The following is a 27,129-nucleotide window of genomic DNA, read 5'->3' as shown; positions in this document are numbered from 1 at the left end:
ATAGGATCAGTTATAGATCTGATAATAAAATTATCCTTAAATCCTGGATGCAACAAAGCTGGGCGAATTTAGACCAAAAATAGAATCAAGTTGAAAATTTGATTTACAGCTCGATACATTTCATTTTTCCTTAAAATACAGTTTAAAATATAGATTAATAATTTATAAAAAGATCGTTACTCAGAGAGACAATATCTTCTCATCAGATCCATTCTTCAGTTTCCTTTTAAAGTAACTATTGTAATATTTATGGGAAAAAAAAGCATTTTTATCTAGCTTATAGCTATAATTTTATTAGTAAAAGTTCAACCTTCGATAAGTTCCTATTGCAAAATCCAATAAAAATTATTTTGAATAGAAATTTAAGAAACCCCTGCGACAGACTGGCGACCTGTCCAGGGTGTACCCCGCCTTCGCCCTTCAGTAGCCGGGATAGGCTCCGGCACCGCGCGACCCCGAACGGGACAAAGCGGTCAAGAAGATGGATGGATGGATGGATTTAAGAAATCAATAGAAATGTAATTTAAACGTGAATTTGCAAATAAAATTATATTGATCCAATTCTTTGCAGTGATAATAAGTCCTATTCCTAATCAATTTTATTTAGTTATATATATATTTTTTTCTCACAAGTAACAACATAAACTGAACAAAAGTCACACATGCTTGCATACAAACAACTAAAAACACTGAAATAATACAAAAATTACTTTAAAGATAAATGTCTAAACGGATTGGATGAATTAAGTGACTTTTTAAGAAAAGATCTATTAGAAATAATTTTTTAACCCACGCTATAATATCCTCAAATTTTTGAAACATCTTCTTAATTATAAATACAGACAAAAAGAAAGCAAGAGGAGAATGAACACATAGCAGATGAAGTAATTAAGAGAGTCCCTTTTCTGACCATTATTTATTCCATAGATTTCATCAATGAGCCCCTCATAGGTAAGCTGAGTAGCCAAAGGAGTGAGCAGGTCAACATTGCGGTCCAAGAGCAGAAGAGTGTCGAACACGGGCAGGATCTGGTTCTGAATGCCAGCAAACTCTCTCTTCATCCTCAGCATCATGTTGGCCACATGCTGCAAATCAACAGAAAATTCATCTCTTAGTTAAACTAAGGAGATTTGATCCTAAAAGGGGTTTTAGTAATATGCGTAGAGTGAATAAAATAACTCACTCTTGCACAGTCTCCTTTTCCATATATCTGAGGAATGGTTCCATAAAGGGCTTGTAGAGTCATAAGGCCTTTGGCGGTGTGGTACAGGCTAGTTTGGTCATTTTCCAAGTAGCACTCCTGATTAAGATTTCAAAGAAAAAAAAACATTGTTTTAAGCAAAAACAATTTTTAGCTCAAACCTTGACCAGTAGTTTTTGGCACTGCAAAAGCCTGCATAACTAAAGGTTTAAAAATGCATACTAGTAGAAAGACACACCTCTCCACTGTCTAAATTCCTAAAGAATAAAAATAGAAAACCTATTCTTATTTCTCTTTGTAAATATTATACTAATAAATGCACAACATCTGTTAACCGTCTGTAAGGAGTTGTAAATTATAACCCTTTTCTTCACTGCTTTTAATTATAAATATTGTTTGTAACAGTTCACAAAATTTACTATGAGAGTACTTTAATATCTTTGAACTTTGTGCATTAAAAAAAATCTGTTTGTTGAATGTGTCTGTATATATTAAATATGTTATTTTCATATTATAAACAATAATATGTGTGCATAAACTGTTTTCCTGCACTGGAGACCTCCATAAAAAAGTAGATTTGTAAATATAAATAGGGTTCAGAACTAGAATACCCTGGGTTTAAATCTCATGCTCTAGAAGAAATAAACAGATACTAAAAGTTGTGCATCAATGCTTCACCATACCTGTACTATTTCAATGACACAAGTGAATCTAAACAACAATAAAGATGTGCTTCCACTTTTGTGGCTGTGTGATGTTATGTGAACTCACCCTGAAAGCACTTTCATATTCCATGGACAGCAGATCCCCATCGTAGGGAATCAGGTCTAGGATATATTCATCCATATTGATAAAAGAGCCCAGCACGCCTTGATCTTTCAGTCTCTGCTCACAGAGCATGCTCCTCCGAGGCACGAACAAAATGTGAAAGTCTCTGGATGAATGCAACTTGTCCTCACTGAAAAGTGCACAACCCAGAACAATCTTCAGAACACACAGGCGTTGTGTTTCTGATTATTTTGTGGAGTGTAATGATGAAACTCGTGACCTACCTCTGTACATTCTCTGCTATTATGTCCATCAACTCCAGCCTGGGACGGACAAAAAAGATGATATTCTTCACATCCGCACTGGGGAGTCTCCCACTCTTGAGGGTGAACATCTTCTCCACCTCATGTTCCTAAAAATATAGCAGAAAGAACCAAGTGTTATAAGAAACATCCTAACTTCTCTTCATTCATTTCATACAATATAAAACATTTGACTATCCTTACCTTCAGAAGGGAGTACTGAGCTATGAGTCCAAAAGGTCCAGTAAGATACTCATCCCAAACTATGGCCTAAAGAACACAGAATTATAAATACATGACACACGTAATACATTAAATTGGACAAAAGAAAATATTCAACACGAGCCAAGAAATAAGTGTGTACATTTTCTGTGTTAGCTAAAACTGATAATTAGCATGTTTTAATGGAAACGTTTCGGCTGCGAAAGAAAATATTTCGATAACTAGTTCAATTGTCATGCGACATGCATTTACGTCGTCTTGTCACCTTGCTTCCCGCACACTTGTCCAAGAATTCCCGCAGGTCTTTCCTTGCAGCTTCTCTTAAAATGTTTAAATTCACTTTTCCGTAAGACAGATGAGCAGCCATCTTTTCTCAACAGCAACAAATCAGGTGACCTGTCCCGGAAGGAAGTTTGAGTCACGTGATAAAAGAGGCTACGGTAACAAGAGAACTCTGGCTAGTCTTAAAATAAAATAAATAAAATAAAAACACAAACGCATAGATACGTCACATATTTTAAAGTAAATAGATAGAATACAATTTTATTTACATAAAAATGTATTTTTGTGGAATATGAATGCATAGGCATGTTGCTACAACGACTTACTCAATTGACTGAAGCAAACGAAACAGGAAATGGTTTAGCCCAAGTCGTTAGCCATCTTTCACTATTTTGTAGGTGGGGCAGCTGTGCATCGAAAGCGATTAAAATGCAGACTCGACTGATATAAACACCACTTTTTTACATGAGAAGTTTTATGAATATGTATTTGTCATTTTTAAAATCATAATGTAAAGAAATAAGCGGCAAGAGCAAACATTTAAAGGTAGATTAAAGTGTCTGTGCTCAAGTGAACCCAATAGCCGTTAGATGGCGCTGTGTCTCCGACATTGCAAAGCACACAAATGCAGCTCCAACCGAGCGCAGCCCGCTATTATGAGAGAATTTGTCTCGGGAACCAGCTATTTTTATCTATTTATACATAACAAAACAAATATATTTTGTATTTTGTTTGCGCAGAGAGTAAATATCCAGCATTTTTTTTATGTCATTGGAAACATTATATTAAATGATAGAAAGAGTCTTAGCCTTTGATAATGAGAATATATATTTAATATGCAATATCATACAAAAGTAGACAAATACAATGACAGCAAGACAATTCTTAAAAAATATTTTGGAAAAAGAGACCACAAAAACAAACCATTGGGGCTTTGCCATATGGCTGCCTGGGTGGAGATAAATTTAGGTTCTATAGACAACTGGATCAGGTGATAACAGCCCACTTGAGTATCACTGTTATCACTTCAGATCGAGGGGTTTCCTTCCCACGGCACCAAGGGCTTTCCATCTTCCACGCAGGATGGAAGAGCAGTTTCCACGCATCGTGGAGTGATCCGCTGCGCTCTGTGTTCTGACAGCCCCTCCAACCCCCCCAAAAAAGAAAAAAAAGAGGCGTTTTAGTGACAGGCACCATGCGCAATGACTTACTCTGATGAGATTCAGCAGGCGCTGCACACCAATCTAGTCCGCATCTTTTTCTAACAGCATCCAGAGAGAGAAGGAGCGACTGGATCCTCTGGTAGGCTTTGCGATCTTCTTTTTTTCCCTTCAAACACCCTGAAATTGCTTTGAGGTTTATGCGTTTGCCCGGTGAGTCAGTGCGTTATAATATATATTTTTTTCCTCCACATCCAAGTTGAATGAATGCAGCCCTCCATTCAGGAGAGAAGCCCCGTGAATCATCCCTTTGGAGGGAACATACCTCATAGCCGTATTAATTTGGTGGAGCACATTTTTATTGTCTTCATCAGCCGCTTTGACTGAAGATTAGTCTGCATGTGCACAGAATCAACTACTAATGCATTTGATTGTTGTAAGAGCACCACTAAAAGCAGTCACTCAGTGGTGGTGATTCATGCATTTTGGAAATGTTGCATGATTTTCCAATCACCGTTTCAAGTTTAATCCCGAATGATCAATTATTATAACCGCTAATGGTGTGACGAATCTTTAAATCCCCATCAAAGCTTGGTGGACATCTGATTAAAGGAAGCAGACCTGGTCAGTTGTTTGGGAGGTTGTGTGGCTGCAGCCCCATGGTATTGCTGCAGGGGAACATGATGGATGCACATACAGATTATGATGTAAAGACATTAGTGATGCCTAAAGATTCTGGTGTGGGCAGGGCAGCCCTCAAGCTCTGCTGTTGCACAGGCAATTCAGTGGCCAACTTGTTGTGACGTTATCAAGTCTTCTCACACTAAAGCATATAAGTGGACCAGTTACTACTAATTTATGTGTAATTCTGTTGAAGGGTAGCAAAAAAGAAAACCCCTAGGTTCCACAAATCCTTCTGCAGACTTGAGAGATGGGGTTTGAACTGAGAATGAATGAAGAGTAATATGCCGCCTCTCAGAAAGGCAACCACGATGAAGTGACTGGACGACACCCTCACTCTACCACCCCCCTTTTTTCTCTGGATTTCTTTGTGCATCATTTCATCCATTTAAAGAAAGAAATAGAAAGAAAGTGATGAATAAAAAGGGTTGGTCACGTGAAGCTTTGAAGAAACATGATTGCTTACAGAAAACGTGAGAAAAAACATGGAGGAATGAAGTAAGTGCCTTGCACACTGACTGCATTATTTAAAGCTGGGGGATGCTAGGCAACCGTACCCATAATCCCAGGTCTTCCGCCATTCTTCCTCTCAAAGCATACTGGCTTTTCAACTACAGCAGCGCTGACCTGTTCTGCATGTGCTCACACAGAGCGTTTGATCACTTCAATTCTTGGCTTTTGATTGTTCTGTTTCCATGGCCACAGATGGCAAAGGTGCACGGCTCCGTGCTCATTTGTGCTCTTCACAAAAAACCTAAACCTGAACTCTGAAATATCTGCAGGTGTTTCTGGGAAAAATCCTGCTTGCTGTGACAGAGCTTTAATGGAAGGGAGTGGCTTTATCCTGAAATTATCAAGGAGGAGAATTGATTCTCAAGGCTCTCTGAAAACTGGTGATTAGGGCTGCCTAAGCAGTGTGGTATATTGGAAAAGACAAAGGTAATTAATGCATCCTTTAAAAAAAGTTCCCATTAAAGGTAAAATAGTTCAAATTGAAAAACAGAACCCCACTCAAGATTTTATACATGTCTATTTAGGTAATAATGCATTTGTTTTAGCCGCACTAAAGCTTTGGAGTAATCGTATTGATGAACCTTCAAACTGATTTTTATTACAAGCTAAGCCTTTTTTTCAGTGTGTTACACTTTGTCGAGCAGACACGTCTGCCAACTGCAGTGTCCTAAAAACACCCATGGGTGTTGTACATGCCGGTTTATCAGAAGCACAAAAGAGAGTCAGATATCAAACAGCAAAAAACAGATGGACACAGTCCTCCTGCTGCAGACCATAGACTGTAAAATTTTATATACAGTCTATGCTGCAGACACAGTTTTTTTGCTCATCGTATAGATGTTGCCATGTCATATGTCTCCATAGATCTTCAGCTGCAGCTTATTTAAAAATGCTGAGAGATTTTTCTTAATCTGGTATTTCCTGGAGCCAAAACGGGAAGACGTTTACGGGGAACTCCTGACCAGTGCATTAACAGCCAGACCCACCTCTTTTCCTCCGGGCCGTATGAGGATGAATCAGCCTGGCAAATTTGAGACTCGATGCAGACTGTTGCTGAAGTGCATTTAGCTGAGTGCTCCTTCAGCCTGCTCCAGACACACTGTGGTTATAAATGTAGGCTCGGACAAAAGTGGTTCTGAACTCCACGCAAATTGGTCTAAAAAAGTTTGTTTTTCCCTGTAAAATCAATGTTCAGCAAATTATCATAAACCAGCGTGAACCGTGTTGATTTTAGAATGAAAACCACGAGAGCCAACACTAATGGTGAGGTACCAGCATGGGAGCTTGTTGGTCAGTGGATGGTGTTTCCTGTTTGTTGTCCGGCGAGGCAGGACCTGGAGTCATGCCTGGACGGAGGATGTAGCTGTGTGGATCTCAAATGCTGCAACATCCTCTGCTCTGAGAGGTGAAGAGTCCTCACAGATGGCTCAACAGATGGTTCCCCTTAGCACCATTGTCTGAATAAAAACACAGATAGCCATTTGTCAGTGCCGAACTAAATCAAGCTAAAAGGCTAATGTCCAAGCTGTAGTCTCAGTCAGAATGTCGCAGTCTGTGAGTAGCATCTTAAAACCAGTTTTCATGAAATAATGTCCCACATGAGAACCTTACATGGAGTGAAAGGAAATGTGGCAAAGAGTTGTAAATAATTAAAAAATGCTGAGTGATGTATTCGTCCTGCAGCAGAGGCCTTCATGTGGTGCAGTGCCTCGCAGCCTCACTCAGGTCCAGGATTGGCTCTCTCTCTCTCTCTCTCTCTCTCTCTCTCTCTCTCTCTCTCTCTCTATATATATATATATATATATCCAGTATACTGCCACACTGGCTTCTCAGTTTTTCCTGAAGGATATATAAAAATACGCAATATATCTGGGCTCAGATGAACTCCTCGTGTTTTTAATGCTTCCCACATTCTGCCCTAATAAACTGAGTGTAGATAGCAGGGATGTTTTATAGCTTAAAAATAGACTAAATGCTTAGTTTTTGATTTTATTAATAGAATCATTTCATCCAAAAGACAGAAGTGTTTTTTTTTTTTTTTTGTCTGAGTTTTTATTTTCAGCTTCACTTGAACTGAAACTGATGCATCATTATTGCTTTGTAACCTTCTCATTTGGCGCAATTTTAAAGATATATGTCAGTCAAAAATGAACAAATATATTTTAGGATCAGAACACATCAATTCATTGAAAAGTTAATCGATTAAATTGTTATTGTGTTCTTTTCTTAAACATTACAAACTGTAAGATTTTTACAGCAAATACATTTTTATTTGTTTTTATCAACTTTTCTAAAAAAAAAACTTTTATTAAATGAACTTGCCAGAATTTCACACATTCTATTGCATAGTGTTACAAAATGATAGAATCGTAGTAAATTATGTTTGCTGGAGTTGCTGCTATATTGCACGCCTGCAGAATGTACATGATTTTACCTTTATGAAAAGGACTTCTTAATTAGCTTTTTATTATTAGCTACATTTAAGTAACCTTGGCTCATCTTTTTTCGTAAGATAAATTATAATAATCCAAAGGACTTACGACTCAGTGGGGAAGAAAAGCTGCTATTACATGATCTCATTTTATCCAATACATTTTATTGGTGTGTTTAATACCTTAGTAATTCTAATAAGAATAAAAATCACCTTCAAACTGCACTAGAAAAGACAGTAACACCTTAGATGAGGTGCTGCAAAACAGTCAATATAATGTTGACAAAGATAGTTAATAAATTTGTTAAGCTTGTAAGCAGTTTATTAATATAGCCTTTGTAGATAATGGTCTCACTTTAGATGTTAATGAAATTTAATAAGTATAAATAAACCTTATCCGGCTTATAGTGCTGATAAATGTCTTACTAATAACCTATAAACACTTTAATAATGTTTGTTAATTAAACTTTTAAGGAATCTTATTATAAAGTCTTAGTGAAAAGTCTAATAAATAGAAAGTAACAAAACTAATAATTTATACAATTTAATTTTTTCTAATTTCTTTTCTCTCCTATTTTTAATTAACTTTTAGATAATTTTTTTTACAGTTTTAAAGTCCCTCTCTGATCATTTTTGGTCTATTTCAAAATTGTTCCCAGTGGTCTTTTAGCTATAACTATGCAGTTTTTAGACAAAATAAATAAATAAATCTGTTGTTTTCCATGACATAGTCTCTACAGAGCTCCAGAAATTTGTCAGAAATTTGCCTAGTTGTAGTTGGAGCACCGCCCCTGTTCCCATCACCCAAAACTGAGCTGTTTACACACAGTCTTGCTAGCTTCCAGCTCCTCACATCCTCAGTCAAGCATTACTGGTGCAACAACAATCAATCTAATCGTCTGCAAGTGAATGCATTGGAACAGAGTGAAGCAGGGAGCTTATGGTTTCTACAACACAGCTAGAAACTTTTTTCATAATTTCTTCTGCTACTGATTCATATCGATTTGAATAAAGAAATACTCAGAAACACAGTTCTGAGATTAATTTTCTTTACATATGTCCTCCATCATAAGAACAATGCCACAAGAACATGTTAAAAACACCAAAAACAGGGTTTTCATTGGTAACATTTTTCATTTAACATCTGATTTAAAATGATGGAGTGTTCCACTTTCAGTTAAGGTCAGTTTTAATTACTCGGTTCACAATTTTTTTTTTTTTGTGAAAAATGGCATAGGGACTGCAAGGCTCCTGTATGGGGAAACAACTATTTTTATAGTAAGGTTCAGATGACCCAAGGAAAAGCGTACTTCTGCTCCAAGGTGTTTGTAAGCGTGAAGAAGCTGCATTGACATGAATATGAATTCTGCCATCTTCTCAGCATAGCATTAGAAAATGCTGAGATAAGTCTGCAGGGACTTTGGTGAGTGATTGGGTAGTACAGAGCTTTATGAAAACTCAACATTTCATTTGAGCAAAGTGACTGGAATACTAATGCAGACCTGATAAAAGATACATTCAAGAGAAACTACATGTGCAGCTGCAATCGATTTCAAATCATCATTAACCCATTTTGGAAATGTCCTTATTGTGCTAATGGCATGGGAATTGTTGCCCTGGAATTCACTATCATTAAATTTAAAACAGGTCCAATTAGGACACAAAGAAAAGAACATTAAAGGCCAGATGAAAATGATGTTTTTAACATGTTCGTGTAGCATTTTGTTTCATGATGGAGGACATATATTAAGAAAATTAATCTTAAAATTGTATTTCCGAGCCTTTCTTTATTCAAATCGTGAATCAAGAACAGACAAATGTATTTGGATAAAGCTTGTAGCTGTGATGCTGCATTCACTTATAGACAACTAGATCCATGTACGTCTTGGTTTTCCTCGTCTGAGCTGGCGTCTGGCTAAAACTGTACAGCTGGATTGCTCCAATATTGTTCTCAATTTTTGTTGTACTTGTAATGTTAGATTGGGAGGGGCTGTAAGCTAGAGGGAGAGATTGTTAAAGGATGGATAATGGGAAATGGAGGCCGGCTTACGCTACGTCAGAACAAGTCAGAGGTGAATTTCTGTTGATCTATGCCACTCTGCAGGAACTATGTCCTAGAGAGCAACACAGGTTTGTCAAAATAAAGGCTCCTTTGCCTCATATCTACCTATTTTCTCAAAGACCGGGATTTTCCATTTCCTGTCAAGATGTCAATGATCACAAAGTTGAAAACTGGTCTTTTGAAGACTTCTTACAGCACAAATGGTTTGATAGTGATATGAAATGAAAGTAACCTTTCCACTGTGGACAAATCTCCACGTGAGAGCGGTGGCTTACTTCGATCCTCCCTCACCCTCTGAACTGGTTGTTCTTTTTCCATAATGATCCGTGTCAGATCACTCCATGAACAGCCTTGCTGCCTCTTTCCTCAGTTCTCATATCCACAAGCAACTTCCAGAAGTTTGAAAAATGTTCAGCTATCACGATTAAAATGAGCTTTCTGTCATGAATATCACATTAGACATTACGACTAAATTAAACTGTTAAACCCTGAACATTATGCAGCCTAAGGATTCTGTTTCAGCAAAGGATTCTGGTAGATTTAGCTTCCTACAGTGGATTAAAATTGTCTTCTGTGGTTGTAATATCTGCCAACAACCTTGAATATGTTCAGGTGCAGATTGATATTGATTGTTTCCCTTCAGAGGAGACACTGGTTTGTAATTTGTTTTTCTTTTCTTCCGTGTGAGGCTTCACACAAAGAGAAATCCTGTGGATCGATGTCGATGCTCTCCCTCTGGTCTTTCCTGTTGTCACCGAACACATGGTCTGTTACTCGCCAGAATCTGCCGTGGGCTGCTCGACCAGCTCTCTTTTCAGACTGCCACGTCTGTGAGCGTTACAGCCCTGGCTTTGTGACATTTCAGAAATAAACACAGGAGACTATCGAGCTGCTCCCCTGAGAAGAATCCACCGACCGACTGAGTCATCTTTTCCGCCCAGAAAACACGTCCGTGATGACTGTAAGATGAAGTCAGAGTCTCAGATGACGCAGATTTGTCACATTTATAATCTCATTGACACAATCGGGGGGTCACATTGATGTCACCCGTCTAATGTTATGGTTCACTACGACATTATGTGAAAGTGACTCCTTTATAATTGGTCTCAGACAAGCTCACAATGTACCTTTCAATTGTCTGAGGCTTTAAACTCAATTTATACATGTTCCTTAGCCCTTCATAGAGAATATGCCTTCAGACTGGGATAATTCAAGCTATTCTCTGAATGCTAATTGCACCACCCTAAAAAAAATCTACTTGTTTGATGCTGAAAGTGACGTATCGGACAAGCCCCCGCTCAAGTCTTAATACTGCCCTCTTTTTCTCTTCAGGACATTAAGTGGGATAAATCATTTTGGGAAATAAAGGGGAGGGAGGCACTCTTGACAGCATAGGTGTACAGTATATGCAGTATTGTACAGTCAGTGTGTCGTCATATGTCAAACTACTGCTAAGAAAAGGGAGAATAAGACAGCTCCCTGATGGATGTGCCTCTGCTTTTGTCTGTGAGCTGCATGAGAGGATGCGTGGAGGGGGTGAAGCCCCCATTCAGAGGTGGATAAAGATAGTACAGCAAATTTGCTGGTTATCTGTGGATCCCACAGGCAGACAGACAACAGGTTGCAAATTTCAGAAAGTATCCTGCTTGGTGTTACACAGCACAATGCAGGTGGGATAAAAATAAATAATAAAAAAAAAGACGGTGCTGCAGGCTCTCCTTTTAGCTTCCCCCCATTTTCAGCCTCACAAAGATTCACTAGTGACGGATTTTGCTCCTGTGAAAAACTGAAGTAAAACGTATTGATTTTTTTTTTCTTTTCTTTTCTCATCGTCAGACATTTCTCGCTGTTGCCTTCCTGCTCTTGTTGATCTGCACAGGCACTCACCTCGTCCTACCTCATCAAAATTCCTGATATTTGAAGCCCAACAGAAGCTTTTAGTTTCTTAGGATGGTCTCTAGTACTGGTATCCTTTGAGTACTAGTAGTCCCTCAGGACATGCAGCAGCTGCACCATGAAAACGTCCTGAAGTCATTTTCATTTCATGCAGGAAAACCTGCAAAATATCCAGAGTTTCTGTTGTCTCATCACCGAACTGCAGCGCTGTTGTATCAGATGCACTTACGTTTTCACGCCGTGGTCATTAGCAGTCTGCTCAGCTCGTTTTTGCTCTCAAACCACTGCACCATGTCTCCCTTCAGCCATTTATTTTAAACTCTTTAAGTGAGCTGAGAGCTGTCTTAAGACCTGAATGAGTCAACGTTTTACTATACGGCGTGACGAACGTGTTCAACTCTTCCACCACCAAAACCAACACCGGCCTCCGCAGACCTCCCTGGAAAACAGCTATGAACACTTCAATCGACACACTACAATTGTCATTGCTGAGTTCTAATAAAACGATAACGAAATTTATCGCGATAGATATCGTTAAAATCCACATCGCTCCATATCCATAATCGCAATTGAGCCATTCCTACTGAATCTACTATTCCAAAAACTAGCAGTTTTTTCCTTTAACTTTGATCTGCTCTGCTTTGTCCTATCTCTAAACGACAAACAAAATCAAAGAATCTAGACCACCGTCTGCAGTTTCCTCCCTTTGTCACTGTTGGAGGAAATACCACGTTAAAAGCTGTGTTCCCTTTGCTTTTTACAGCAATGTAACTCTGCCACTGTGACTTTGACTGTAGCTAAACATGTTTTGGGGCTGCATTTAAAAAAAACTTGTCTTTGCACCATTGCAGAGCTCAAATACATTATGTTCACAGAATGGATTCCTTCCAACAAGCTTGGCAGGCTGAGATAGTGCTGATTAGACAGTAGATTTGGCAGAAGTATTGTGTTTATTCTCCAACAGAACAGTGTGGTATTTTTCAGGCTTGGTATGCAAATTAACAGACCATTAGCAGATGAAGGGGAGAAAATACTTATAATTCCCTTTCTGGACATTTCAGATGCTGCTTTTCCTTTTTTTTTATGGCACTTTTAAATAAAATTAGATTAGCCAAGAATACCAACAAAAAGGTGCTGCAAAGGAATAAGAGACAAGAAAAGTAAAAGTGTTTTAGCTTCTGCTCTAAATACAAAGACCTTTTATTGATGTTGAAGAGTTTTTAGGGGACTCATACCTGCCTCCTGTATTCCTAACAGACGCAGCATGACAGACACAGTGATGAGCGGCGGGTCGGGCCGCTGGGTCTCAAACGACAGGCAGGGAAGCATGCATGCTAAGTAAGTATCCTTCTGAGCAGTTTTGTCTTGGCACCATTTTCATTAACGACAACCTTAATCGTATCATCCTCCTCTCTGCTGCCTGATCTGCGACGCAGGGATAAAGAGCAGTAAGTGAAGAGAATCCACTGTAATGTACACTGTGTGAATGCATGGACACTCGTTGATTTTGTTCAACTTGGTGAGTTTGTGTGTAAAATTGTATTTGCAAAACAGGGGTAACTGGACCATGCAGCCAGGTCCCGGTCCCGGTCCAGATCTGACAGATGAAGAAAAGGAGATAATAAACAGTGTGATTGCCCGGGCGGAGAAAATGGAGGCAATGGAGCAGGAAAGAATCGGGTGAGAGCTGGTTTCTGTGATGAGCGGAGATAAAAAAAAGAAAAAAATAAGTACAATCATGTCATGCACAATTTTACAGCCGCCTGATAAACCGTCTGGACGACATGAAGAAGACGGTTTGTGGAGATGGAGTGTCCCGCTGTTTGCTGTGTGGAGAGCAGCTTGGATCACCGGGGGTCAGCTCAGTGGTGTGTGAAGACTGCAAAAAGGTAGTGAGTTCTACCAAAAACAACCCTCTTCTTGATTCGTTTTTCGGATAATTACTTCTCTTTAAGTGCAAAGTAGTGACTATTTTTGTGTTTCTTGCTTCGCAGCACATGTGTACTAAGTGTGGGACGCAGTGTGGCAGTCAACCACGGGCTGTTTGGCTCTGCAAGATCTGCAGGGAACAACGGGAGGTGAGCCCATCTTTTAGGAAAAAACCAGCCACGTTAAAGAGGTCGTCATTCATCAATCTTTTATGTGTTCTTAGGTGTGGAAGAGGTCTGGTGCCTGGTTTTTCAAAGGTTTTCCAAAGCATTTTTTGCCTTCACCCATGCCATTATCAAAACCAAAGGAGGCAGCTGCCCAGAAGAAAACGGAGCCTCAGAGGACAGTAGGCTCTGAGCAGAGGGACAAGGTCACCCAACCACAACCAGGTATAAACACTCTTGTTCAAGCATCACAAGTTTACGTCAAGAAACTTACAAGTTTTCTTGTTTTAAACTGGCTGTCTATATCCTTCCTAGGTCCTAGTAAGAGTCAGCCTCCAGTTGCAGAGCAACAAGTTTCAAGCAAGGCTTCAGGCAAGTTTTCCATAACAAGCTAATAACATACAGTAAGCTCAATGAAGCTTCCCTTTTTCCAAGAAATGCATCTCTAAAATCAACATGGCCGCCGTCCCAGGGGCGCCATCCTGTGCTAATTGGCCTGTTTGGGTCAGAAGTGTTCAGTTATTGGACCAAAATACTATTAAAAGAAATTGTGAAAGGAAAAAGAACATCGGGAAACAAAACTTAAAGAGAGACGATACATAAGGATTAAATTTGATAACATTTGAACAAATCTGGTTGTCAAAAAAAGTCAAAATACATTGAAAAATGTACCTAAAAAAGGAAAAAATTACAATAAGGCAGGTATGCATACAACACAGAAGGAAAAAAAATGAATAATTTATTTTATTACTAGACAAGAAATGAACCTCTAAATTTTTTATTTTAATTTTGTATGAAAAAAAACAATCTCAATCAAAAATGGGGAATCCTATAAATCTGAACCTTCCCACTATTAGACATCTGACAGTTTGAATGTTGGAGTCAAAGTGAAGCATATTTAGATCATTTTCATACTTTTTTAGTATCATTTTCCTTTTAATCCCATAAGTTTATCTACTTTTTAGGGCTTTGTTATCACAAACCATTTACATTAGGGGTGAGTCGCCATATGCGGCCCGTTAAACTATTTAATCTGGACCGCCAAACTAGGATAAACGATTTTTCTTACCCATTCTGTTTTATTTTCTCTGTAGTTCAGGTATCTCCCCACATATGGTTAACTACAAAAAAATGGACCAATTGGTGAAAATGGCACTACAATAAGAACAAAAACCACAGTTTTGAAATAAGAATCCCTAAATAATTTGTTTTAAAGTAATTTTCAATCAACATTAAAAGGACCATACCATGAAAAAACAACTTTTTGAGCTTTTAAGTGTATTATACTGTTCATTCCTCACTATAAATAACTCCAAAGTGGTATTTTGATCCATTCACGCATTTCTTAGTTAACCTTTAAAGTCCCCCTCCAATGAAAATCATGTTTTTTGAGTTTTTAGCATGTATATGTGGCATTTTTCTTATCAAAGAGAGCAAATATAATAAGAAATCTTTTTCCTTCTGCATTTCTGAGTATTTCCCCTCTCAAATCGCTGTCAATCAAACCGTTGCAGAAAAACTCCATTTGAATTAATGAACCTTGCATGCGTCACGAGAGCTCCGGAAGAACTCCACCAAACTCTACGGAGCTTCTTGACGTGACCACAGAAATGCAAATGGCGGCTCATTTGACCACAGCTGCGGATTATAAATCTACAAAGCTTTTCACTTCCTCGTCCGAGCTGACATCCAGCTCAAAACGATACTGCTGTAGCAGCGGCGATGACAATCGAGACACAGAGCAACCATAATCAGACAGGGAGGGGGGCTGTGTGCCCACGATGGAGCGGGTCCGCTCAGCTCCAAAAGCCACGCCCACCCCCAGAGAATATTTTCAGGCTGAGGCTTCAGATCAACATGAAAAATGATGGATATAGTTTACTCTGAAATACTTCACAAAATCATGGTATGACCCCTTTAAGGCATGTTTTCATCCAGATGATGTGTTATTTATTTCTTTTACAAGGTGAATTACCAAAAAAGTCACAAATCTGGTCCTGGTCCGGCCCAACTTTAAAACCCTTTAAGTCGCATGAAAGTTTGCCCATCCCTGATTTAAATGATCAGACAAAAGCATATTACTTATGTTTCAATACAACCAAGATTAAATTATGGAGGAAATAGTAAAGTCGCTAAATCATGTAAATAAATCCTTTTCATATCTGTAATAGTATTATAAAATGTATCTATTAAAAACACCTAATATTGGTCTTCTTGTTCATAAAGCTGGTCAATGTCTTCTCCATCTTTTGGCGTCTGTTTGGTGAGAGTGACTCAGCTGCTGCAGCTGAGTCAGTGGAGAAATGTGCAGAGTCTCACAAGAGCTGTGAAACTCAATGAATATTTATCCACAGATTCTAATTACAATCAAACATGTCACATGTGGTCAATTACCATTTTATTGGAGATTAAAGTTGAATGTTCCACTTGTGTGAATGTCGTCGAGCTTAATATTTTCAATCTGAGCAGAGCTGGAGCTTCATGAATGAGTTCACACACTTTCATCCTCGTTTTGTAATGAAAGTCTGCAAGATGAGCAGTTTGTTGAATGAAGAAAGTGGATGTCTTTGAAGGTTTTTAAAGCTTTCAAAGTGGATGCATAACTTTATTTTCTGCTGTGGTTTTGCTTGCAATTTAAAGAGCCACTCCAATGAAAACATATTTTTCTCATGATGGAGGACACATATAAACAAAATAAGCTTAAAATTGCATTTCTAAACATTTATTTAATCATATTGTTGTGCAGCTTGTAGTTGTTAAGTACAAACTGCTCAAAACTGTATGACTGCTCGCCATTTTTGTTGCACCGCCAATGTTAGGTTGGGGGTGTGAGGGGCTGTAAGCTAGCGGGAGAGAGGGTAAACAGATGGATGATGGGAAGTAGGAGAGGCCTTACTCCGTTTCAGAGGTGAATTTCTAACGAACCCCTGCCGCTCTGCAGAAACTATGTTGATTTTGACTAAAAATAGCATAATCTTAAAAAAAAAAAAAAAAAAAAACTGGGAACGCTTTTAAAATAGATGATCGGAGTGGGTCTTTAAACAACAAATTTGTAAATGTTTGATTTGAGTCATGACTGCAATTTGATGTAAACTTCCTAAAACTTGCAATTTGTCTATCATTTTTATATGAAAGTGGGTATTATGTAACTATGTTAGTGTCTATGCAGTAATGCAGTTGTTTTCATATACAGCTAAAGGCAAATAAAGGCATGCTTAGGCTCCAGAGTGCACTGAATTCTGTCACTCTTTATATTCACTCAGTGAAGGCTTTAGTCCCTTCCCTCATTTAACTTGAGCACGCTCATGATAAGGCTATACCACTACAAGTAAAGTCCAAGCTTTTACTGCTATTGTTTTGCAGAGCATTTGTACTTTATCTTTTCGCTTTTATCCACTATTTGATCACATCTGCTATTTGTTCTCAATTAATATCCTATCGTTTTGTCCCTTAGCTCGCTCAGTAAAAATGCCCACACTCTTCCCCTGCGCTGTAATTAAAACATATTCTTCCCCTTCAGCCCTTAGACTGCCCTTCTCCAATGAGACACATTAATCATTTTGGGGATTTCATTATCATAATTATGTATTTAGGGCACATATAATTATGTGATAATAAATGGCTTCTCCTGATTGCTATGTAGCAAAAAAATTTTGCTTCATCAGCCGTATTTGTCAAAGACTTGCCAAATTTTTCACTAATTCTGTTGGGGCTTCTAAACTTCTGAGGACTGCTGGATTAGACAAGACGATTTTTATTTTGTCAGGGATTGTGGAGCGCTGCTTCTTCCTCTCTATGCCATTAAACTGCATCCATATAAACAGCAGCTTGTTGGGACAAAATGCATTTTCTGTGTGAGTCAGATTTTGATTTAATAGCATAAACTTAAATATTTTTTACTCAGAATTGCATTTATTTTTTTTAAAAACTGAGCTGGTTCTATGAGTGTGGAAGTTGTAAGGGTTTGTATTCTGGTTTACTTTTTTAGCAATGTTTCTTGGTTTTTTTCATCCCACTGTTAGTGTTGAGTGTTTTAAAAACCCATATTTTGACTTTTTATATGAATGATCGGGCATATCTGTTTAAGAAAGTGGGAGAATGTCACGTTTCGCCAGAAAATATTTATAAACTAAGTTCAAAGCGGCTGTTACAAAAAACTCTGATGACCCTGCATTCTAGCAGCATTGAGATGTCAAAATAGTTTCACCCCAGATTTGTGCGTAACTGAGGTTTTGTGTGTGCATAACAAACGATTTGTGTGTAATTTCTAAAGATTTGTGTGTGTAATTAGTTTCAAACTGTTGTAATTTTAATTTGTGCATGTGTAAATTATATTTTGTACTTTTTTTAATTTTGTAATTTGTGTACTTGTGCACAAAATGCATTGTATGAGATATAAAGCAAGAAAATGCATGCACAAATCCAAAATTATGCACAAATCAAGAAATACATGCACTCAAATCAAGAATTACAGATACATAAATCGTGGTGAATCTATTTTCTAGTGGGGTTGTTCATAACCTACTCCAATATTATAGAGGGACTAAATTTTTGCTGAGTTATTTTAACTCAGAAAAAATAAAAAAATAAAAAATAAATAATGAATTGGGTTCAAATGAAACCCCCAAAATTAGTATTGCTCCATAGGTAACCTAAAATATATCCTGATATGAAAAACCAGTGAATTGGGTTAAAGAAATAACCAAAGTGTTTACACCTCTAAAGTTTCTGCCACCATTTTTGGTCTTATATCATTGGTTCTTGACAGGAGTGGCCATGATCTGTACAAATGAGTACTAATGATCTAAAGAATGATTGCGTTTTCCTGTGAGTCATATTTACAAGGCTGTGCACCTTTGTGATTGAACTGAAAGGGTGGTTATTGAATGATGGTTCTTATTCAGCATTTTCAAACCTTTTATCAGTATTGAAGGTGATTCTCAGCATAGATCAAACTCTGCCAGAAATCCATTAATTCTAGTCTACGAGGCACACATTTATTGGCATAAAGTTGTGAGAGAATAAAACAAAAGCCTAAAAACCTTGACGGATCCTTTCAAATATTTTGATGGTAAAGGAGGTTATTTCTAGTTGCTATGATAATAAAAGAGGCGCCATGGATCGTGAAGTTTTTGTTTGACACAGAAAATTAACTGTTTTCATTTGAAAGTTCACTCTGACTGTCAATATGACTTAATGGTTGGGTTTTATTCATTCTATTAGGATTATCATAGTTTTCTGCCTCCATTCCAAACGCTTTTTTTAAATGAATTTTAGGGGTGCACCCCGCTGCTAAAACCAAAGAGGGAGGAGAGTCTCAATTAAACAGTCAGAGGCTGCATGCTGTGACGTGGAATGAGTCTCCAGGTGGTGCTGGCATGACGGCCTAATTTCATATTTGTTGCGTGATTACCTTTGCAATGTGATCCCCCATAAAAGGGAGGTTTCCCTGGCAGGCGGACTACATACCGCTGCTTGTAGAGGTGTCAGCTGCCACAGCTCGTATGTAGGTCAACGCCTTTTACAACATAAAAGCCGCATCATCCAGAGACCGTGCTGTATTGCTAAGTGTACTGCAGTGAAGGCCTTGAGCCAAGTGATTATGCATCTCTTGTGTATGTTTGTGGTTTTAATTCATTCATGCCTAATTTTAGCTGCAGAGTCACAAGGCCGGGCTGGTTACCCACCTGTGGCCCCTAAACCATCTGTGCGCATGGCCACGGGCGGGGCTGGCCCTGAGGAGCTCGGTCAGGGAAGTCCAGTGGTCATGAAGAAGATGGTACCTGTCCAGAGCTCAAGACAGCCGCCTTCTGCTCAGCAAGGTGAGACTAGTTTGGAAACAGTCCTGAGCTCATGCTGTAAAAAGTTAACTTGAAGGTGTTGTTGAAGGTCCTGTGGCAGGAGACGCTTACTCCTCTGGAGCTCCTCCAGAGCAGAGATCCTCTCTTGACAGGAGGCAGCCCACTCCCTACGGCTCTCACACCCCCCGTCAACAAGCCCCCCCTGCTGAGGAGGAGGAAGAGGTGAACGACTACGACTCTGATGAAGCCAGTGAGTACACCATCTGCTCCTCCTTTCCAAAAGTAAGGTGGATGATTTACATTTGCTTCATTTTATAGAGCTCTTGATAAATTTGTCAGCATAAAAAATTAATATTAAACTTTTACTTTAACAGAGTCTCTATTGGCGTAAATGTGCAGACGGTATGCAAATCTATAAAGGATTCCTGATGAAAATATATCTGAGGAGTAGAACATTATGCAAATGATCTGGGATATAAAAGCTTTTCAAATTTCTATTATGTTATTTTCTCCTTTCTTTCATAAATCCACGTTCATTGTGGAGAAAAGGATTCAACACATCTGTGTTCTTTACAATCAGCCCCACCAGAATGGGATTCATCCTCTCTCAGGAAAATCACATTTCATTTGATGTAAATAAATAAAGTCTTAATATCTGAAAATGAAAAAAAGAAGCCAGAAGACTTCCAGAGAAGGAAGTGTTTTCTGGTGTAAAAAGAAGGAACTCACAGCATCTATTGAACCTGTTCTCTGTAAAGAAATGATAATGAAAACATCCATCTGTAATTAGATTAATCGGTATTACGGTAGATAGAATTGGAACGCATTTAATAGTCTTAGATTAATCAGTAAGCACTCGACTTTTTTTATTTCAAAGATCTTCACTTGATCTTTTCAGAACTGGATTCAAAAGATGCAAAACTATACAATGAAATATTATATATATTATATATAAGTTTGGTTCTTCACACTCCTTTTTAAGGAATCAATCAAACTCTACTTGACTTTAGTCAATAATCACGAGTTATATGTGACTTTGAGTCTTTCATTATTTTTCTAATGAGTTTGAAATTTTTTTTATCTTTTATTGTCCACAAATTTTTCTTAAATATACTAGATCAATCAACCAATCAATAGCTGGCCAATAATAAAAATTCCTTGGTAAAGTTTATATCATGTTGATTGTATTACATGTTTCCAGGCTTTAGACTAGAAATTAATTTTATAATCCTTAATAATTTATACTATTACATGTAAATCATTAATGACAAATCATTATGATAATACTATTTAAAACAGTAAACTTTTATATTTTCAAACCACTTTGTTCTTTCCAAATATTGGGTTACTTTAAATAAAATGGAATATTACCTTCCACTACATTTTTTTAAGTTTGTCTAGGCTCTGTATTTCTGCTAAAAGAAACAGCTCATTGGCTTTTTAGTTTTTCCTGCTTTTTATTGAAGACAAATAGAGAGCTGTGAATGTTTTATGAGTCAAGACTTTTTGTTGACTCTGTTATTCAGTCTTTATTTTAATCACAAGAGGATAATTTATAGTTTTCAAACTCTTAATTATTCAGGAGCCGGCTTGTAGTCTCATGTAACGGCCGGTCTGGGTCTCTTTCAGCCACGTTGGGTTCGCTGGAGTTCGGCCTGCTCTACGAACAGGAGAGCAACAGCCTCCACTGCAGCATCCTCAAAGCAAAGGTACCACCGTTTCCTCTCACAAACGGATCGCTTCAGCCGACTGGTTCCATATTCCAAAACCTTTCAACTGCATTTCATCTGATAATTGCTCCCTACTGCCTTTGATCTAATTGTGATGCTCTTTCTCTCCTCAGGGACTGAAGCCCATGGACTCAAATGGATTGGCAGACCCTTATGTGAAGCTTCATCTGCTGCCAGGGGCTAGTAAGGTATGTGTCACCAAGGAAATATTCATAACTTTAAGTAAATGCTTTAACTCTCCATTTTGGATCAAGAACGTATGTGTGGAGTGATTTTTGTGCCACCATATTCTAAAAAAAATCAACAATTTCCTTAATTGTAAACAAAGTATAATTTTTTAGAAATAAAATGGCATAATTTGCAAATAAAAATATTAATTATTTGCTTTAAAAAAATTGTTTTGCTTTTTTGGTGTGTTTTCTCTCATCTCACTTTCTCCTTATCTTAGATTTAGTTTTTAATGAGTTTAGTGTAATAAACGTGCCACACCAAACAGCCAATCACAAAGAGGAGGGCTCAAGCTGATTGGTCTAGATTCTATCTAATCAAGCGACTCTGCCTAGCCTTGACGGTTCTTCTACGCAGACGGACTCAGACTTTGGACTTTGTATCAGTTCTGTTCGTCCAGGATCTTAAATTCACAAATCTGATGAAATAAAATTGAATCAATGCTAAAAGAAAGTATTTTTTAAATGATTAATAATTATTTTTTCTTCTGCCAAGGGGTTAAATAGCCTGCTCGGCTTTAAGCCTCAGTAGCAGACACCATGCTGGATAAATATGGCGATTTGATTGGATAGAATCTTCTTGACCAATCAGCAGGCTGTTTGGAGGCACAAATGTTACACTCAACTGAAACTAATGAACACAAAATCAAAGATAGGGAGAAAGCAAGATCAGAGACAAACATTTGTGTTTCAAACACAAAAAATATATTTTAAAAGCAAATATTTAATATTTTCATTTGCAAATTATGCCTTTATTTCATAAAACTTTACATTTTTATTGCAATTTAAGACATTTTGATCCCAAAACTATGACTTTTGTTTTCCAATATGGTGGCACAAAAATCCCTCCATACATATGAAGAGTCTTTTGGGTAGATGATGATTCTCTCTTCCTACTCATGGCTGACATCTAGTGGTGGGTTGAAACCTCCAAAATGCACATGGAATCTTAATAGTATTCTTCTATTTTTGTTTTCTCTTTGACCTTTGATAGTCTAACAAGTTGCGCACAAAGACTTTGAGGAACACTCGTAACCCAGTGTGGAATGAAACACTCACCTATCACGGCCTGACAGAGGATGACATGCAGCGCAAGACTCTCCGGTGGGTTGACTAGTTAAGATAGTTGGGTCTGAAAACCCCCAACCAAATGCACGGCTGTCATACCTTAAACATCATCTAAGTGTGGCAGATTTATCAACACATGTAATTATACTTCTTTTTTTTTTTGTTTCTACAGGGTCTCTGTCTGCGATGAAGACAAGTTTGGGCACAACGAGTTTATCGGGGAAACTCGAGTGGCACTAAAGAAACTGAAGATGAACACAAAGAAAAACTTCAACGTGTGTCTTGAGAGGGTTGTGCCTGTGAGTCAGACGCTCAAAAGTCATTGCATTCTCTTAGGTTTTAACTTACTTCTCGGTTTATTCTAACTTTGATGCTTTTTGCAGACAAAGAAAACTGCAACCGCTGGAACAGCAAGAGGGATCTCACTCTACGAAGATGAGGCAATACTTTTTATTTCCAAGCATGCCCATGCGTGACAGATTCCTCTAAAAGGCTCAAGCAGATGTTTTTATAACCCCGGTCTGCTTTAGGCAGGGAAAGATGGCACGGAGGTGGAGGAACGTGGTCGTGTTTTGATCTCGCTCATGTACAGCACGCAGCAGAACCGCCTCATCGTCGGCGTTGTGCGATGCGTCCACCTGGCTGCCATGGATGCTAACGGCTACTCCGACCCCTACGTCAAGATGTAGGTAGAGCTTCCTGGACTGTATCTGGAAGACTCCAAAGAGTGTATGAGCTTCTCGACGTGTTTCTTGCAGATCTTTGAAGCCGGACATGGGGAAGAAGGGGAAGTGCAAAACACAAATCAAGAAGAGGACTTTGAATCCTGAATTTAATGAGGTTTGCAAGCAATTCTAATCTGAAAAAAATAAGAAAACTTTGTGCTTTGCTGAAGCTATAATTTATTTGATTAAACTTTAGGAATTCAGCTTTGACATCAAACACAGTGAACTGGCCAAGAAGACGTTAGATATCTCTGTGTGGGATTACGACATTGGGAAGTCTAATGATTACATTGGTAAATATTCAATTTCCTTTAATAAAAAAATAAAAAGAATGTCTCAACCATCCACCTGTTCTTTTTATTTTTTAATTTTTAATTTTTTTCATTATTTTTTATGCTTTTTGTATTTTTTATTTATTTATTTTTATTTTTTTCTCTATTTTATATATCTTTTTTTATTTTATTTTATTATTATTTTTATTTTTTGATTTTTATGTTTTCTTTATTTTTTGCTTTATTTTTTTATATTTATTTATTTATATTTTTATTTACATATCTAGATTTTTTGATGTTTTTTCTCTATTTTATTTATCTATTTTATTTTATTATTATTTTTATTTTATTTATTTTTATTTTTTATGTTTTCTTTATTTTTTGCCTTATTTATTTATATTTATTTATATTTTTATGTACTGATCTATATATTTTTTTTTCTCTATTTTATTTATCTTTTTTATTTTATTTTATTATTATTATTTTTATTTTATTTATTTTTATTTTTTGTGTTTTCTTTTTTTGTTTTAATTTTTTTACATTTATTCATTTATATTTTTATTTTTTTATATTTTATGTCTTCTTTCTTTTTTCTTTTAATATTTTTATATTTATTTATTCATATTTTTTTATTTTTTTCTCAATTTTATTTATCTTTTTTATTTCATTTTATTATTATTTTTATTTTTTTATTTTTTGGTTTTCTTTCTTTATTTTTTTGTTTTAATTTTTTTACATTTATTTATTTATATTTTTATATTGTCCATCCACCTGTTCTTCACCTATCTCTTTCTCCCTGACAGGGGGGTGTCAGCTGGGAATCACTGCCAAAGGGGAGAGGCTGAAGCACTGGTACGAGTGTTTGAAGAACAAGGACAAGAAGATCGAGCGCTGGCACACCTTGTATAATGAGAATCACGTTGCTAGTGATTAACCATACAGCACGGGCTTATTTATCGATGCGTTTGTCTTCACTCCACGTGGCCCTTTTCCCTCCCCTGCAGTTATTTTTGATTTATTTCATCATCTCATGTTTGGCTTCCACTTTCAGTTTGCATCTTGTCTTACTTTACCAGAGCTGATCCTGAATCGAACCGAGATCCAAGCTGAATATGAAACTCCTGCCGCAAAAGGAACTCACGCCTGTGTTAGAAAGAGCTAAGAACTTCTTGATTAAAGAAAAAAAGAAGTTGCACTGAAGAAGAAAAGCAATATGTTATGGCAAATACTTTCTAAATCCTTGTTCGAGCTTTTTAGAGCCCCCATGTTCATTAAGATTTTCATTTTTAGACTTTTAATGCATAATATATGAGCATGTCAGTTCGCACATCTACTAAATACTCCACCAAATGAACACTATGTATAATTTCATGAAGAAATGTTTACATATTGATACATTGCTCAGGTTAGGGTAGAGATCTGATGTAAGTGGGACGTAAAATAGATGCTGTTATGTTGTTATTTCAAAATATTATAGCACACGTGTATGGTCTCAAAGGAGTTTTTTTTAAGTAATGTGACTCAAACTGTGAATATTTTAGGTTGATGGGAAAATATCAATAACTGAAAAGTGAAACGTGATGCGATTTTTTTTTTTCCAATTTATTTTTGCAGTTACAATGAAAAAAAACTAAAGAGACTTGAACCTGCTGCAGAGAATAGGTTTTGTACTTCAGAGTTTACAGTGAATGCACACAGTCAAGTTTGCTGCAGGTAAACCAGTTATGTCTAAAGTATGTGCAGCTTTTACCTGCATGCACCGTGCTCGTGAATTTCGTGTGCCTGGGGCCGTAACGGCCCGCTTTTACCCCGACGTACCCTTTGCACAAAGCAGAGCCCGTTTTTTCCGTCTGCCACACCTTTAATCATCTGTGTGTGCTTGTTCACTAATCACTGCAGACCAAGGGAAGCACACCTTACAAAGTGGAATGACCTCAAATTTATACAACTGTGTGCAACTTTTTTCCAATGTCAAAACAGACAAAACACAAAAGATCCTATGCATGAAATGTCTTGTGAGTCAAGATATATATATATACATATACTTTGTAAGAAATAAATGCTGTTGTATTTCCATTAATGTTTACACTACTTCCCCACTAACATTCCTACTGATACTTTATATTCTGTACGAAAGTCATATTCTGCACGACTATGATAATAACTATGTTATAATATGAATAAATCGGTTAGCATCAACAGAAATGACTAAATCTCAGCAGATCAAGTGAAATCCTGTCAGGTTCTGTGCTTGAACATTCAGATTTCTCCAGTATGTTTTCTTCATGAAGCCACTCTGCCTCCATTTAGCAGTAATGTAGGCACTTTAACAGTAGGCTGTGTAAGTCACAATGGCATCATGCTCATCAGTTGATGTTTAAAAGAACAGGCTTCTCTCTGAGCTAAAGTTATATCTGTCTTCTACTCGGTTCTGCAAGTTCAGTGGAATGTTCCTTAATCTCTGTATTTGTACATAGTGCATGCAATTGAAGTACGTATGATTGCAAATGCATGTGAAGATTTTGCAGAGAGTTTACACAGACCAATAAAACCTGATGGAAAAAAAGCACAAACATTTTGTTGGTAACTTTTTTCAGACGTATTATAGTGCTGATTATAGCACTAATGAGGAAAAGAAAAATTCATCCATCTATTTTCAGAACCTGATGTATCAATTTTTGAGTCCACACAGACGGTCTCAGCAGGGATTTGAACCAGGAGCTTTTCACTGTGAGGTGAAACTGCTAAACATTACACCACAATGCAGCCCTATCTAGCCTAAGAAAAATCAAATCATGGAAACAGCTTAATTTTTTTTTATCACTTAAATACTTGGATTTTATATTATGTTTAAACTTAGTAACTTAAATATAGAACAAAAAACACACATTTACTGATTCTGCAGTGATTGGTTGTTCAAACTGTTTTAAGTCTTTCTGGATAACAAAAAACTTTTCCAGCTTGATCAGCCTATAAACATTTTGTTGCAAACTCAGGTGGACTTCAGTGAGGCGTTTCACAATGAATGATGCAGCAAACCTTTAAATGAGTAACGCAGATGTTTCCAGCCAAGCCTTGAGGGTGTAAAAGAAAAGTTATTGATCAAGTGCTGGGCTAAGATTTTGTTTTATTTGAAAACTTCTGCACTTCGCGTAGAAGTAGCTGGGTTATGCTCTGGCACGGGTTTAGAAGATGAATTACTGAATGAAGGAACTTTTGCCCTATCAGACTCATTGATCCGCCTTTCCATAAATGTTCAAAATTCTTTATAAAAAAAAAAAAAGAAGCAAAAAATTTACAATGTGAATCTGAATTCATTTTTTTTCTGAAGTCATCCCTGTTTTATTAGTTGACTCTAAACATAAATTATGTATAAAAAATTTATATTGATGTACCACATTTTAAACATAGACAATTAAAAATGCTATAAAGAGTATGAAAAAGTATGTTTAGAACAAATAGGAGGACGAGTAAATAAAAAGTGTGAGAAAGTTTCCAGAGAAAACAACTTTTATGGTCAGAATTTGGATGTTGACAAAGTTGGAGGGGAAATTTAACCTAATTAGAAACTTGGTTTCATGCTGCGACTCAATTAAATTAACTTGTATTTAGATAGATCAAAATTACAACACGGTTGTCTCAACGGGCTTCACACTCGTAATTGTTCAAAAACATAAACTAAACCAAACAGACTA

General features: G+C 37.2%; 2 protein-coding genes across 2 annotated transcripts in view; one reads left to right on the top strand and one right to left on the bottom strand.

Annotated features, from left to right (window-relative positions):
- Window positions 1-3,120, bottom strand: part of vps33a (VPS33A core subunit of CORVET and HOPS complexes) — a 9,440-nt gene extending 6,320 nt beyond the window's left edge. The window contains exons 1-7 of the mRNA XM_024276184.2: window positions 3,102-3,120; window positions 2,759-2,889; window positions 2,476-2,541; window positions 2,254-2,381; window positions 1,973-2,159; window positions 1,184-1,300; window positions 911-1,085 (exon numbers count right to left, since the gene is read on the bottom strand). Coding sequence (XP_024131952.1) covers window positions 911-1,085; window positions 1,184-1,300; window positions 1,973-2,159; window positions 2,254-2,381; window positions 2,476-2,541; window positions 2,759-2,860 — 775 coding nt within the window. The 5' untranslated portion in view covers window positions 2,861-2,889; window positions 3,102-3,120. The remainder of the gene's footprint in view (window positions 1-910; window positions 1,086-1,183; window positions 1,301-1,972; window positions 2,160-2,253; window positions 2,382-2,475; window positions 2,542-2,758; window positions 2,890-3,101) is intronic.
- Window positions 3,121-3,595: 475 nt separating this feature from the next.
- LOC112148786 (rabphilin-3A) lies at window positions 3,596-26,007 on the top strand. The gene is made up of 19 exons (XM_024276135.2): window positions 3,596-4,077; window positions 12,776-12,856; window positions 12,955-12,966; window positions 13,073-13,198; window positions 13,278-13,407; window positions 13,513-13,596; window positions 13,671-13,836; window positions 13,927-13,983; window positions 19,266-19,433; window positions 19,501-19,662; window positions 21,042-21,121; window positions 21,256-21,330; window positions 22,364-22,473; window positions 22,610-22,736; window positions 22,821-22,877; window positions 22,968-23,122; window positions 23,196-23,277; window positions 23,359-23,455; window positions 24,238-26,007. Exons 2-19 carry the CDS (start codon window positions 12,783-12,785, stop codon window positions 24,366-24,368), a joined length of 1,893 nt encoding a protein of 630 aa, XP_024131903.1. The 5' UTR covers window positions 3,596-4,077; window positions 12,776-12,782; the 3' UTR covers window positions 24,369-26,007.
- The last annotated feature ends 1,122 nt before the right edge of the window (window positions 26,008-27,129 follow it).

This window comes from Oryzias melastigma, linkage group LG9 (assembly GCF_002922805.2).
Source record: "Oryzias melastigma strain HK-1 linkage group LG9, ASM292280v2, whole genome shotgun sequence".
NCBI lineage: Eukaryota > Metazoa > Chordata > Actinopteri > Beloniformes > Adrianichthyidae > Oryzias > Oryzias melastigma.
Note: the sequence above shows the minus strand (reverse complement) of the source record. Positions and strands in the feature narration are given on the sequence as shown.